The 12,715-nt window shown below is 44.5% G+C and overlaps 1 protein-coding gene across 1 annotated transcript; it reads right to left on the reverse strand.

The window, feature by feature from the left end:
- Positions 1–126: 126 nt before the first annotated feature.
- On the reverse strand, positions 127–11,937 carry STOM (stomatin). Its single transcript, XM_030507511.1, has 7 exons — positions 11,800–11,937; positions 7,457–7,560; positions 6,877–6,949; positions 6,065–6,147; positions 4,257–4,460; positions 3,637–3,771; positions 127–2,019 (listed from the first exon to the last, which is right to left on the reverse strand). The coding sequence occupies exons 1-7, from the start codon at positions 11,846–11,848 to the stop codon at positions 1,825–1,827; spliced, it is 843 nt and encodes a 280-aa protein (XP_030363371.1). The 5' UTR covers positions 11,849–11,937; the 3' UTR covers positions 127–1,824.
- Positions 11,938–12,715: the final 778 nt, after the last annotated feature.

The raw sequence follows: 12,715 nt of genomic DNA on the forward strand, positions 1-12,715 counted from the left end.
ACTCACTCCTTACTAAATGGTCACTGATATGACTTTGGGGCTTGTTTTGCTTTCCCCTCACCAGAATCATGAGCAGTTAAGACTCTGAAAGAATAGAATACCATTAATGTATCAGGAAGTCACTCATTAGTAAACAGCATGGGTTTTTATTCAGGATGAGAACAAAAAGTGTGCTTCTGGTGTCAACAACAATTCACAGGGGTGGCCATCGACAGCAGCACCAGTGGGAGTTACAGCATCACTCCCCTTCCCCAGGGATTAGCCTCCAGCCGCGCAGTTACTCTGTTCCCCACTGCAAGCGTGTGAGCACGGTAACACCCATCATTACAGCTTTGTTAATTGTCTTTCTCCCCCCATCCCAGCAGAGTGGAGCTCAGCTTACACTAGCTGAAGCACTGACACACATGCAGACTGGTACAGTGTTTGTGCGGTGCAGAGGAAGGAAAAACCTTTGCAGAACAGCAACAGCACCGAGTAGTTCCAGCCCGAGCAGCGCTTGGGCCCCTTTCCTAAGTGACAAAGGCACAGCGTGTCAAGGCACAGGTAAACACACCTTAAATACCCGTAAATACAGAATAGATTGTAGCAGAAAGGGGATTAAAAACCAAGTTAGGAGCTCTATGGTGGCCAGTGTGAGAAGGGCACTTAGATCACTGATCTTGGCTTTTCATTTTCATTGCCACATCCCAATAATTAAAGAGCAGATGCCACACTCAGTGATGGTGGCAGCCCAGAGCCCGCTCACCCCCATGCAGACTCTAGTTCTTCTCATTTTAATCTGTAATTACATCTACTAAACAGGCACGCAACATGAATACAGTTTAGCGGACTTAGAGCTCAAGACTATGTGAACTGAAGATTACATGCTTTTGGTGTGAAGTACAAGCCCTTACTGTCACATCAGATACTACAGGTCTGCTCAGAAGCAGCATTAACAGGGAAATCACTACTTTGTTAGAACAGATACATCAACAGTACAACATTTTCAGTTAAACATCACCACAGCCCACTAATCGGAGAGATCCCACCTCCTCCAGAACTGAGGTTTCAGATCCGGGTATGATGCAGGAGTCGGTACTTTGGCCTTTTAAAAACATCTTTAGGACAGACCCAACAACTTTTCAGTGCTTTGAAAGCAGCATAAATCTATGCAGGCACATCACTGTAACAACAGAGCAGCCCCCAGGGACTGCAAGTATGTTGTATCCATAACTACGGCATAGTTATTCCATTTCAGAGATGGAAAGTTCCACTAACCACCATTTCTCAGGAATGGGGAACTATTTTAGAGAGCATGGGCCTGATTTTCAGAAGTACCCAGTGTACTGTTTTCACTCCTGTATCAACTTCCATTACTTCTCCTTGTGTAAGCTGAAGAACCCCTTCACACCACAGCAATCTGGTAACTTCTTGCATACAGCCACACTCCAAGAGAAGTTAGGGCTGTTCCACTTCCCCTGCAGGGCTACAGACCCATTAACTAAGAGGAATACTTCTCTATCTAGATGTTGGATCTTCACCACAAATATACTATTTGAAAGTGGGAGGTTGCAGGTTAGAGGTGTCCCATCTGGGCTAGTATATGGATACCTGCTTATTTAAGATCACAATCTGCTTGTATTCACGTTGAGAGGTTTTCAGATAGTTTGATTGTCCATATTCACAAACATTACATGTAAGTTTTATAATATGCTTCATACAACATAATAGGTTCCTCAGCAAATCCACTGTAACACCACCATAAGCTATGATACACATGGAATTCAGCGCTGCAAACATCTGCTGTAGCAAAAAGCCCACCCTAACTCTCCCCTCCCGCCCTACCTAGCGATTGGCACCTACGAGGCCCTGCAGCATGTTTATGGGCAATGGGAAGACGATGGTGGAGTTCTTTTCCGCAGCAATGGTGGTCAAGGTCTGCAGGTAACGAAGCTGAAGAGCAGCCGGGGACTCCGTGATAACCATGGACGCCTCTTTCAGGGCCCTGGAAGCATTCATTTCCCCCTCAGCTGCAATGACCTGGGGAAGCAAGATGAACCAAACTGAGTTCCTTCTGGCACAGTAACAACATAGAGATGTGTACGATGACCAGCCTTAAGTGATACACCCAAGACACTGCTCATTGCTTGACCAAGTGACCTCTCCTTCCCCATGTTCCTTCACTGGTTCTGCCTTTTTCCTGCCATTCCTGCTTTGCTTTCAAGGCCCTGGATTGTCTGTTTTCCCCCCATTCGGGATTGGGACATCAGATCACAAAAGCCAGCACCGTGTCTTGCAAACGCAATGGGTGCATTTGTTCTATTTTCAAAAGCTTCTTTTGTGCTTCTTTCAGCACTGCCTCTCAAAAGCAGAAGGCTCCCCACATGTATTCTTCAGCTTTCATTTAAAGCCCTATTTTTTTGGTCTCTACAAGGGCTTGACATGTGAATAGCGTGTTTCTTACTGGGGAAATAACTTTTATTCCTTCTTTAATTATGAGCTCATTAGGGACAACTTTGTGGTCAGGCATTTCCTGACAAGCCCTTCTGCACCAGGACAGTATAAATACTTTCTAAGTGTTTGCAAAGGAGGGATGGATGCTGCTGTTTCAGCAGAGAAGTTCTTGGTGAGGCAATTTAATGCACATCAGCACAGGGAAGTGCACATTCCCCTACAGAGTTCTGCTGCAAGGGCACAGTATTTTTTTAAACATCAGAATAAATAGTAATTAAAAAAATAATCACAAAATAATTAAGCTTCAAAAAAAAAAAATACATAGAAGTTAATACTTGCAGCACTAATGGAGGCTTAAAGAGCTTTTCTGAGGTGCACCAAGAGCTTCACATCCAGTAATTGCTAACCCCGAAGTCTAATGAAATTCAGTTTAGTATTTATTTCCCATGAAAATAAAATCCAAATTTTTATAATTAGAACCTAAAGATAGATTAAAGTTAATGAAACTCCTCATTAATGGCAGATAGGAAAATCAGTCTTATGTATGTGCATAAAAATCACTCGTGTGTGAGATGAACATCATAAGATCAGATGTGGTTTTCATTGCTTTAGATGAGCTGTAGGAAACCTCCCTTTGCTGAGAGAAGCCTTCACGATTTAGAATGCAAGTTCCATTCTGCTACAGGCAGCTCAACAGACCACTGGTATCTACCAGAAACCCCCATCCAGCTGCTTGATCTACCAACAAAGGTGGGGTTTTTGGACAGCTAGGGAACAAGATGTCATGACCAAACTGACCACTGGTCAGCTTAAGGGCGACAAAACCACTACAGCTGTTTTATTTCTCATATGAAGTAACAAAGAGACAACAAAGGACTTCCCTAAAATCAGAGCTAGTCGGGAGAAAGATGGAAGTAAATCTGGCTTCTAATTCACTGCAGGCTCCAGCTAATAACCTTCATATTGTTCGTTTGGGATTTGTTCTTGGCGTGTGGTGAAGAGCTGAGATTCTGTGGTTTTGAAGGACACTTCACCTGCACAAACCACAATGAAACCCAGACATAAATCCACAAACTCCTGCCCTGCACTCCTGTTTGCTATAACACAATCTGGCTGAGAATCTTCATCCTCTACATGTCCACCCTAAATTATTCATGAAGAAGGAAAAATAATGAACCCAAACGCAGCTGTTGATGTTTTTACCTTGGCTCTGGCCTCACGGGCAGCTTCAGCTTCTGCAGCCATTGCTCTCTGCAGCTGGACAGGTAATTTCACGTCCTTGATCTCCACACGTTCCACTTTAATGCCCCAATCATCTGTTGCCTCATCAAGTGTGGCCTGTATAAGGCAGGACAATGAAGTTAAGCACTGACCTGGCTGCAAACTAATGTCCAAAGAGCGTCCAATATACCAAATTAATTAATTATCTTATGTTTCTTGGACTTTAAGGGCTTTAGGATAAGTATGATGATTTCGTAACTATAAAAGCATAACTGTTGTCAACTAACAAAAAAACCCCTCGAGCTTGATCAATATACTGAAGGAATTCTGCAGCATAATTGCCTTCAACAGCAGAGCATTGACATAACGATCCTGGGAAGCCCTCTTTGCCTGTATCCTCATTCCCACTGCTCCATTATTGCCTTAGGCACTCATTTTTATTAAACACAATGCCATCCCAATAGCTCTCGATAGGGTTTTGCCTCAAGCTCCAAATCACAACTTGGCTTATCACTTGGATGGTAAAATAAATCCTGACCTGGAAGTTACCCACAAACTGCTTATGGATCGATTGTGGCTCACTTGGGTAGAGCTGCTCGTACCTGCATGCTGTGTGCGATCTCCTCACGATCAGAGAGAATCTGGGAGAGGTTTTTGGTCCCCAGAACATTCCTCAGAGTCGTCTGTGCCAAAAGCCGTGTGGCTGAGTCAGCGTTTGTGATGTTTGCCACGGCGAGAGTGGCGTTCTGAACTCTGTAATAAACCACTCCGTCCACATTCACTGTCACAGAGTCCTTGGTCAAGATCTGAAAAGCAGTGGGGAAAGCATAATTATCGATTAATATATGGTTAATTATTATGCTAATTACATATTTGTTTTACTTGATAACTACAAAATGGGGTTTGCCTGTCCCAGCAGCCTGGTGCATTTCAGCTGCAAGGTGCCAGCCTGACTTCAACATCCCATTAGAAATATCTCTGTTGTTATCTGGCAGTTCATTGTCCTCAGAGGTACTTACCGACTGCAATGCCACCTTGTGCTACTACATGAGCATGTGGTGACTTCTAGACAAGCTGCAGAGGAAATCATTTGTGAACATCCTCAGAGCTTGACTCAAGTGATATACTGAATTTAACACTTGTATGTTAAGAAAAGGATGTACTTGCAAAGACAAAGACAGATATTCTTGAAGGTTTAGAAGAGGATACATTAGAATGAAACATTAATATTAATTCTATTTTAAAGCTAAGTTAAAGAGACTGAAGTATGCCACATGACCATGAGAAGTGCCCTAATTCCATGTTAGACAATTACTACTATGTTATTTGACAAGAGAGGGGCATAAGAGTTACTTAACCTTACCTGCTCTGTCCTTCCCCAAGCTACCTATTTTAGCAGCTTTTCATAATAGCCTAAGATAAAGAATGAGCAGCACACACAGAAATCAGGTTGTACAAATAAAAGTGTATTTCTGCTCTTACCTACGGCACACAAACAAACCTAAATCCATGGGCATGATTCAATCAAGTCAAAAGGAAAACGTCCAACTGCTGGCTTCACTAATGGCACATCAGCAGCTGCAAGCACATTTTGCCTGCCGGTGATTAGGTTTCTACCAATTACCCTTTAGAGTTTACCCTGACAGATGCCATTTGTCTAAATCTACAAGTAACGAGGAGGAACAAACCGACTGGTGAGTATGACAGGAAACAGATGCAGCAGACAGGCTGTGTCAGGCATCCTTGTCCTGCAAGATACACCAGCTCCATGAGGGATGCAGTTATAGTCATCAACACTCAATTGTTCACTGACTGGTTTTAGAGGGCTAGCTGGTTTTTATTCTTTCATTATCTATTGTGTTGGCATTGCTGAGTTCAGCTAAAGCTGTGGAGACATGCTGCTAGAAAATTAAGATGTCCAAGGAAAAACAGCAGGACACAGAAGCAACATGTACAAAAAACCCATGGAAGGGAGCTGACCATTACTCTGAGTTGCCATTAACAGCATTTGATGCATATTATAATTTCATCTCATGATTTTAGCTGGTTTATCCATCTAGATCAATTGGCACAGGAAAGATCAGCGCTGCTCTTGGAAATCTTCCAGATTTCCCAGAAACAATTAGAGAATGTTGCATGAAGTCAGGCAGTCTTTATTCCAAACCCTCCTGTTCTAGCTCTCAGACAGTATGCAGTTATCTTACTTGGTCCTTAGAGGACAGCATAATTGGTTTTCTTTCAGCAATTTTCTCCTATTGAATGATGTTACTCAGGGATATATGTACTCTTCACAATGCACTGAACCTGCCCAGGAGTCTACATTAAAGCTACACACTCCCCAATACCAAGAGGGGAAAAAGAAGACAAATGGTAAACACTTTAGCAGGTACAAAGGCAAGTGCAGACTCACCTCTTGGGGAGGAATATCGAAAGAGATGGTCCTCATATCAACTTTGATGAAGCTGTCTGTGCAGGGCAGGACAAAAAACAAACCTGTACAAAGATATCCATTCAAGAGGTGAAAATGGGTCATTAAGCCAGGTGAGATTTGCTACTGAAATAAGCTTAAATCCAACCACTGGGGCTGCACAGCCCTCATGTAACCAGCTCAGCAGTATCTTGGTTTGTGGCTTTCAAACCAGGATGATAAAGTATGCTGAGAAACTCCAGTTTATTCAGGTCTGTCTTAGAGATCTTTAACATTTGGGTAAGCCCCAGAACTGTCCACAGCCACTTCTGAAAGTCTGTCCCACAGTTATTTGCAGGGCCCAATTCTGGCAATGAGAAGCTATCAAACCATCAACCTCCTTTTGTTCTGGGGGATCACTGTCATTCTTCAGCTTTACATCAGAATTTCTCATCTGCACAGGAAACATGTCAAAACTAGCACATAATTTCATTGTTTCTTTTGAAGAACACGGAGCCTTTCAGACCATTTGGGTTTTAACTGACACACTAGACTTATTTTTTAAATTGGCACGTTTGATGCTGTTATTCCTCCCTTTACATTCTGTGCTTTGATTCTACCTGAGGACAATGGATTAACTACAGAGATCTGGGTAAGGTTCACATTTACCATTTTCTCCTTATAAAGCAACATATCCTCTCACTGGAAGTTACAAAATCCTGGAGAAACCCATTGGCCAGTCTAATGCAATGTCTCCCCCAGCTACTGCTGATGACTTACCAAGAACAGAGATTAAAAATGCTCCCAGGACATACCTGGTCCCTTTGCTCCCCCTTTCAGGATGCGTCCAAGTCTGAATATGATGGCTCGCTCGTACTCCTTTATAATCTGTAACAAATAGTTGGATGTCATGCAAGGGTTTCTAGAAGCCATATGATGGATTCCAAACTATGTATACACTAGTTTCAGACAGTCTTGAGTTTCAGTGTAACAGACATTTCTATACCAGCTGCTTTTGACAATTTTAGCCTAATCTTTATTGTCAAAAAGCAAAGAGCAATAGGAACAATCAGGACAATATTGCACAAGAAGTATCAGTCCTTCAAGAGTAATTGTGCATTCTTGCAATCATTCTCACCTTCCAAACCAACTCAAATACTAATGACAAGTGGGGAGATGTAGTAAAGTCAGTGCAAAAATAGTTTTGACTAAATACTGTAATTTTTTGTCTGCTTGAAGATTAATGCACTGAAAGTTGGGGTCTGTCATACCCTGTCTGCTGCAATAGATTAATTTGTGTTTGAAACAAGTAAATAAAATAGGGAACTGTAATAACCACAAGGAAGCATCTGCACTGCTTAAGTTTTAATCCAACACTGAAGTGAACCATTTTACCTTTATGCACATCCAGATGGATATAGGAAATGTGATAACAGTGAAGAAGAGGGAAGTGATAACCAGGATCCATCCACAGAAGCCAAGGCCACTATCAGAGTCATCTGCAAGAGAAGAGCAGCAATCATCTTCAGACTTTTAAACCCAAGAGTGCTTGTTAAAGAAAGTGCCTGTAACTGGGTATTTATGTGGAATATTCCTTGGAATAAGGCACTGTTGTAGCCAAACGCATCAGGTGTAGCTCAGAAGTAAAATTAAAACCCAAATTCTTTGACTTTCACTAGTCTCTCTTAGTTGTGTGAGACAGCTGAGGGCAGAATGTGGTCCAAGTAACATTTACACATAATTAAGTACACTAACATTTAAGTAGACTCCCAAATGCCTCCCTCTTCCCCAATTCTCTCCAGCAGAATGCCCAACGGGCAGCAGTAGAAATCCTGATCTTTTATTGCCTAAGGAAGGCAGAGCAACACCCATGTAATGAGTGAAACACAAACACCCCAGAGCCCATCAGCCCCAGGGACAGGACGTTTAGTGTTTGGTTTGTGACAGCTGGAACAGATCTCAGAAAACCACTGCTGTATCTAGGAAGTAGGATAAGATGTGGTGCAAGATTAGCTGGACATGAAATAAGGTCTCTATAAAGCATTTCTTGGCCCAAGACTCCTTATGCTTAGAAAACCCGATAGTTCTGTGCCATGCAGTGGCACCAGCTGGAGGGATTTCCAGAATCAGCACACACCAAGAGCCTGTGGTTTCAAATACTACACAGCTAAAAAAAGCAATGCAGTGTGACAAGGTGCAGACGTGCTGGGAAGGAAGCGCTCATAAAGCCATCGGAAGCTCCATGCCCTGCCAGCTAAGCCTCCTCCAGGCTGCCAGGAGCCCACTGCCAAGTGGGGATATCCCAGAGTGACACCAAGCAACCATCCTACCATGGAGATACTGAAATTCACCTCTCTCACTCCAGCCTTTAAAAGGCCAAAAGCATGAAGTGTCAAGAAGCAGCTGCAGAGCTCAGAAGAACCCAATTCTCTTTAGATGACACAATGTGGCTTCAGGTCCACGCTCCCCGACTTTGCTGAACTGCAAATACCCCCTTAAAGTGCTGCAAACATGCAGACCTTCCCCTGACTTGATCAGGGCCACAGCGACTTAAGGGACTGGAGTCCTGTGATATGAAGGACTGCATTCAGCTGCTTGCTTAGAAACTGCATTAAAGAATCCAGATGCTTTAGTTTAGTTCTACCTGGAATTACCTAATGAATCATTTTCCATACTCATCAAACACACCCACAACTCATTTTGTACAACAAAACTGGCCAGTTACAAGAAACAAGTCTCTGAGTCTCCATTCTAACCAGTTATTTTAAAGAGAACTCATTTCATTATAAAGCAAAATCTTGATTTTTAAAAACATCCATTGATTTTAACGCCCAGTTACATGAGGAAGCATTTCATTGTGCCTGAATTAAACTTAGCATTAGCAGCATATACCTTGGATAAAAAGAGAAGTGAGACAGGTCAGTTGTTAGATATCGCTACTCTTGAAAGTGAGTAATAGCAAATAATAGCAGATATCTTGCAAATTTAGATCCACACTATTTGACTAAAGTCACAGAAGTCAGCAAAATAACTGGGAACCAACAGTGAAGTTTCCTTCCAACCCTCTTTTACACTGATTGTGGGTCTTAGAGACACCGCTCCAGGCCTTTCAAGTATGGTGGAATATGGAGGCAGTGGAGAATAATCAGGTTTTGTTGTAAACAGTATCTTGCACTTTAGGAAGTTACTCAAAGCTTGGAAGCCAGCTGGCTGTCTTATCTATAATGTGTATTCCTGTCACATGCCAGGAGAATAATCATCAAGGACATGTCGTATCAGCTGTCATTTAAAGTTCCTCTGTGGAAAGTTACCTAAAGTTATTGCCCCAAGGTTTATTATTGCGTAGTAGAAATAGAGATGACAGCATTAATTTCCAGTCCTTCTGCGAAAGTCAGGGAAATGCATTACCTACATAGATCAGCATTAAGCAAACTGCAGGCATTAAGCAACATCTGTAAACTCATTAGTGAAGGGAACATTACTTTTCATTTAGCAACAAGGTATTAGTCAGCCTAAAGCCACAAGCAGCATTCACAATCTACACTGATAAGGACGAAGAGTCTCCCTCTCTCTTTTACTCTCATAAACCTAAGGGAGCTGAGGATCCTGCTCCAGTTTTACTCTACAGTTTAACATCAAGTCTTTACCACCACCCACCCAGTCTACAGAACAGGAAAAGAAATATTTGTTTGCTTCTCTGTTAAACAGGAAAGTAGAGGTCACAACTCAATGTAAAATTCCCAGATTGAGTAAGAGCACACTTTATTTAGCAATGACTTTCCCATCACATGGTGCATTTCACATGATAAAAAGCAAGAGATGCTGTCTTGTGAAATACTGTGAAACACCAGAAACACGCTTGGGCATCTGTGGAATGAGCTTCCTGATTGCAACTTTTGACCATCTCATTCATGGGACTTGGATAACTCCATCAATGGGCCACCGTGGCCTGATTTCTCAGTCTGGCTTCTTGATACTGGATCCTAAAGAGCAGCTGGTCAACAGCACCAAAATGAGACTGACAGGGATGGCAGAATTACACATGAATTAAGAAATAAACCACAAGAAGAAAGAGTATTAAAAAAAAGAGTTTAATTGAATCATCTTCACTCCCTTTAAGGCTGCCTGGAACAGTTACTGTTACTTTAGCAAGAAATTATCACTTGAATCATTAAACAGTATTAACAATTTATAATAAACACTTAGTGCTGGAGGCTGAGATGGAACAGGGAGTTCTCATCTCCACTTGAGGAGTAGCACATACACTTCACCTGCCATTTATTTCCTTCTGCAAAGGCTGCCTGAACAAGCACATCACTGTCATAGAGCAAAAATGTTATAAATGGAACCTCCTGGGTACCACGGGAGGAAGAGACCTTTCCCCAGCCATGCACACACCAGATTTAAAGCAAATGCATGTGGGAGATCAGCTGGGCTGAGGGCAAGGCAACACCAGGCACAGGTATCCACTTCCACACTGCTCCAACACAGGATTGCCTGAGAATGACTGAAGGGTGTTATTGTACGACAGTTATTCACTGTTTGTTAACCAGCAAACCACCAGGCATAATGAGGAATACTGCTCTCAATGAGAACTACATGTCTTTTCAGATGCTTCTCAAAGAATTTCACATGGGAAATGGCATTAAGACATAATTTGGGTTATTAGATGTAATGATTTTGGCAATTTACTCCATAGATACTTTATCATGACAAAAATACGGGGTAGGCAGCTTTAGCCTCCAAACCAACCCATCACACAGTAACTACAGCAGAAACCTCCTCAGCAGCACATCAAGTGAAAGGCGTGCGGAGCCCCAGACAAGGTTAGCACCAGTGCCCGCTGCTCAGTGTGAATAACTCGTGTTCTTACAGATGAAATGTGCATCCTCCAAAGATACAAGACCTGGCATGTGCCACCAGGCAGGGGGCCCAAACACATCTACAGCTATTTATACAACTCACATTACCCAGCCAAAGCCTTTCTGTATATTAAGCAATCTCACAAATCCATTTCCTTCCCAAGTTGCAAGTGTGACAAAAATGTACAATAAATCATAACTTTCCTGTAGCCTGAACAAAACAGGAAAACGCTCCCGTGACACAAAGTGGTGGCTGTGTTACTTCAGTGCATCATCTCCAGAGCCTCCTGACCCAGGTTACACTCACACCTACCAACTGAAAGCCAAAACCCACTAGAAAGCAGGAAGAACTAACATCAGCTTCAGTGCCCCGCTTGAGAGAACACTGCTGACTTCTCGCTTCCTCCTGTCACACCTTTCGAGTGCTCTGCTCCAGCGCAGGGCACCCGTGGCGTAAACAACCGGTCCCCAAATCCTCTTTGTTCTCATTTAGCACCTCGGGGACTCCTGTTGACTCTGCTCTTAACCACCCGCTCTGCTTTCCCCTCCGTGCCCGAGTTACCGCACAGGAAAACCAAACTGAACACCCAACTAGGGCCAACTCTCCGCGATTCTCTTCCTTCTCCCTCCTCGTGCGCTGCGGCAGCCCGAGGCGATGAGACGGGACTGTGCCGGACCCCCCCCCCCAAACAACAACCGCCCGCCCTCAGCCGGTTGGGGCTGAGGGGAGCTGAGGGGAGCTCGTTCCGCGGGATGAACTCTGGCCACGGATCCGCGAACTTTCCTCAGCGACTGATAACGAGAACCGAAACAGAAACCTGGGAGCGGCGGAGTGGCCGCGCCTCCGCTCCCATTCCCCCTCCTTATCGCGGTTACCTTGAACCCGCCGGGCCTTGGGCGCGACCCCCGCCTCATGGTCCGCCATGGTCGCAGCAGCGGCCGCCGCTATCCCCTCAGCGCTGTCAGCGCCGACCCGCCTGCGCGAGCCCTGCGCTCCCGCCCCGCCTTAGCCCCGCCTTAGCCCCGCCTTAGCCCCGCCTTAGCCCCGCCCCGCGGCAGCTGCGCGCAGCACGAGCCGCCTGCCCCACCCTGCCCCGCCCTTCGCGCCCTTTTCGAGGGTCTCGCGCAGCCGCCTCAGGGGCTGAGGTGATGCCGTTGGAGCGGCCATGGTGGGGGGTCATCCCCTGCTCCTCAGCGGCGGGGCAGTGCCGCCAGTGAGGGCAGAAGTGCCGGTCCGCTCGGAGCCGTGCCTGGAGGACGGAGGGGAAGGCGTGCAGTGGAACGCCCGAGGTGAGCAGGCCACCGGACAGCCCCTGTGTGAGGAAAGCCCTGCCTCAGGTGCGGTTTAACGTGCAAATGGACGCTGATGGTTTGTAATGGTCGAGCTGTGGTCTCACAGGGAAGAGAGCAGCGTTCAAACTGATAAGATTTACTTTTTCACCACTCCATTTAAGGAGCAATAAGCTAATGTGTGCCATATTTCTTCCTGTGACTGTACTGAAGCATGTCTCCCAGTTGGGAAAGGAATTAAAACAATCCTGAGGAAAAAAACCCTCCTTTTCAAGCATTCACCTCAAGTGTCAGGTATTCCTGCTTCTCTTCCCGACCTGTTGGAGGACTCTGATGGAGAGTTTGGAGCTTTCATCCCTTTCCAAGATGCCAAAGCTGGGATCTCTGCTGCTCTTCTACAAGGTTCATCCCACAGAAACCAGGTGTGTGTAGAAAAACATCATTACACGTAAAGTTGTTAGATGTCATAAAAGTGGCCACATTTGGGGAAAGTTCCAGGGGT

Source organism: Strigops habroptila, chromosome 15, assembly GCF_004027225.2.
Source record: "Strigops habroptila isolate Jane chromosome 15, bStrHab1.2.pri, whole genome shotgun sequence".
NCBI classification, from domain to species: Eukaryota; Metazoa; Chordata; class Aves; order Psittaciformes; family Psittacidae; genus Strigops; species Strigops habroptila.

Excerpts from the sequence above, each read along its gene's own strand:
- STOM (XM_030507511.1), bottom strand. The coding sequence starts at position 11,848 with ATGGCGGACCATGAGGCGGGGGTCGCGCCCAAGGCCCGGCGGGTTCAA. Across the intron at positions 6,950-7,456 it reads CCATCTGGATGTGCATAAAG|ATTATAAAGGAGTACGAGCG; the intron begins GTAAAATGGTTC and ends TATTTGTTACAG. Across the intron at positions 3,772-4,256 it reads AGATCGCACACAGCATGCAG|GCCACACTTGATGAGGCAAC; the intron begins GTACGAGCAGCT and ends TGCCTTATACAG.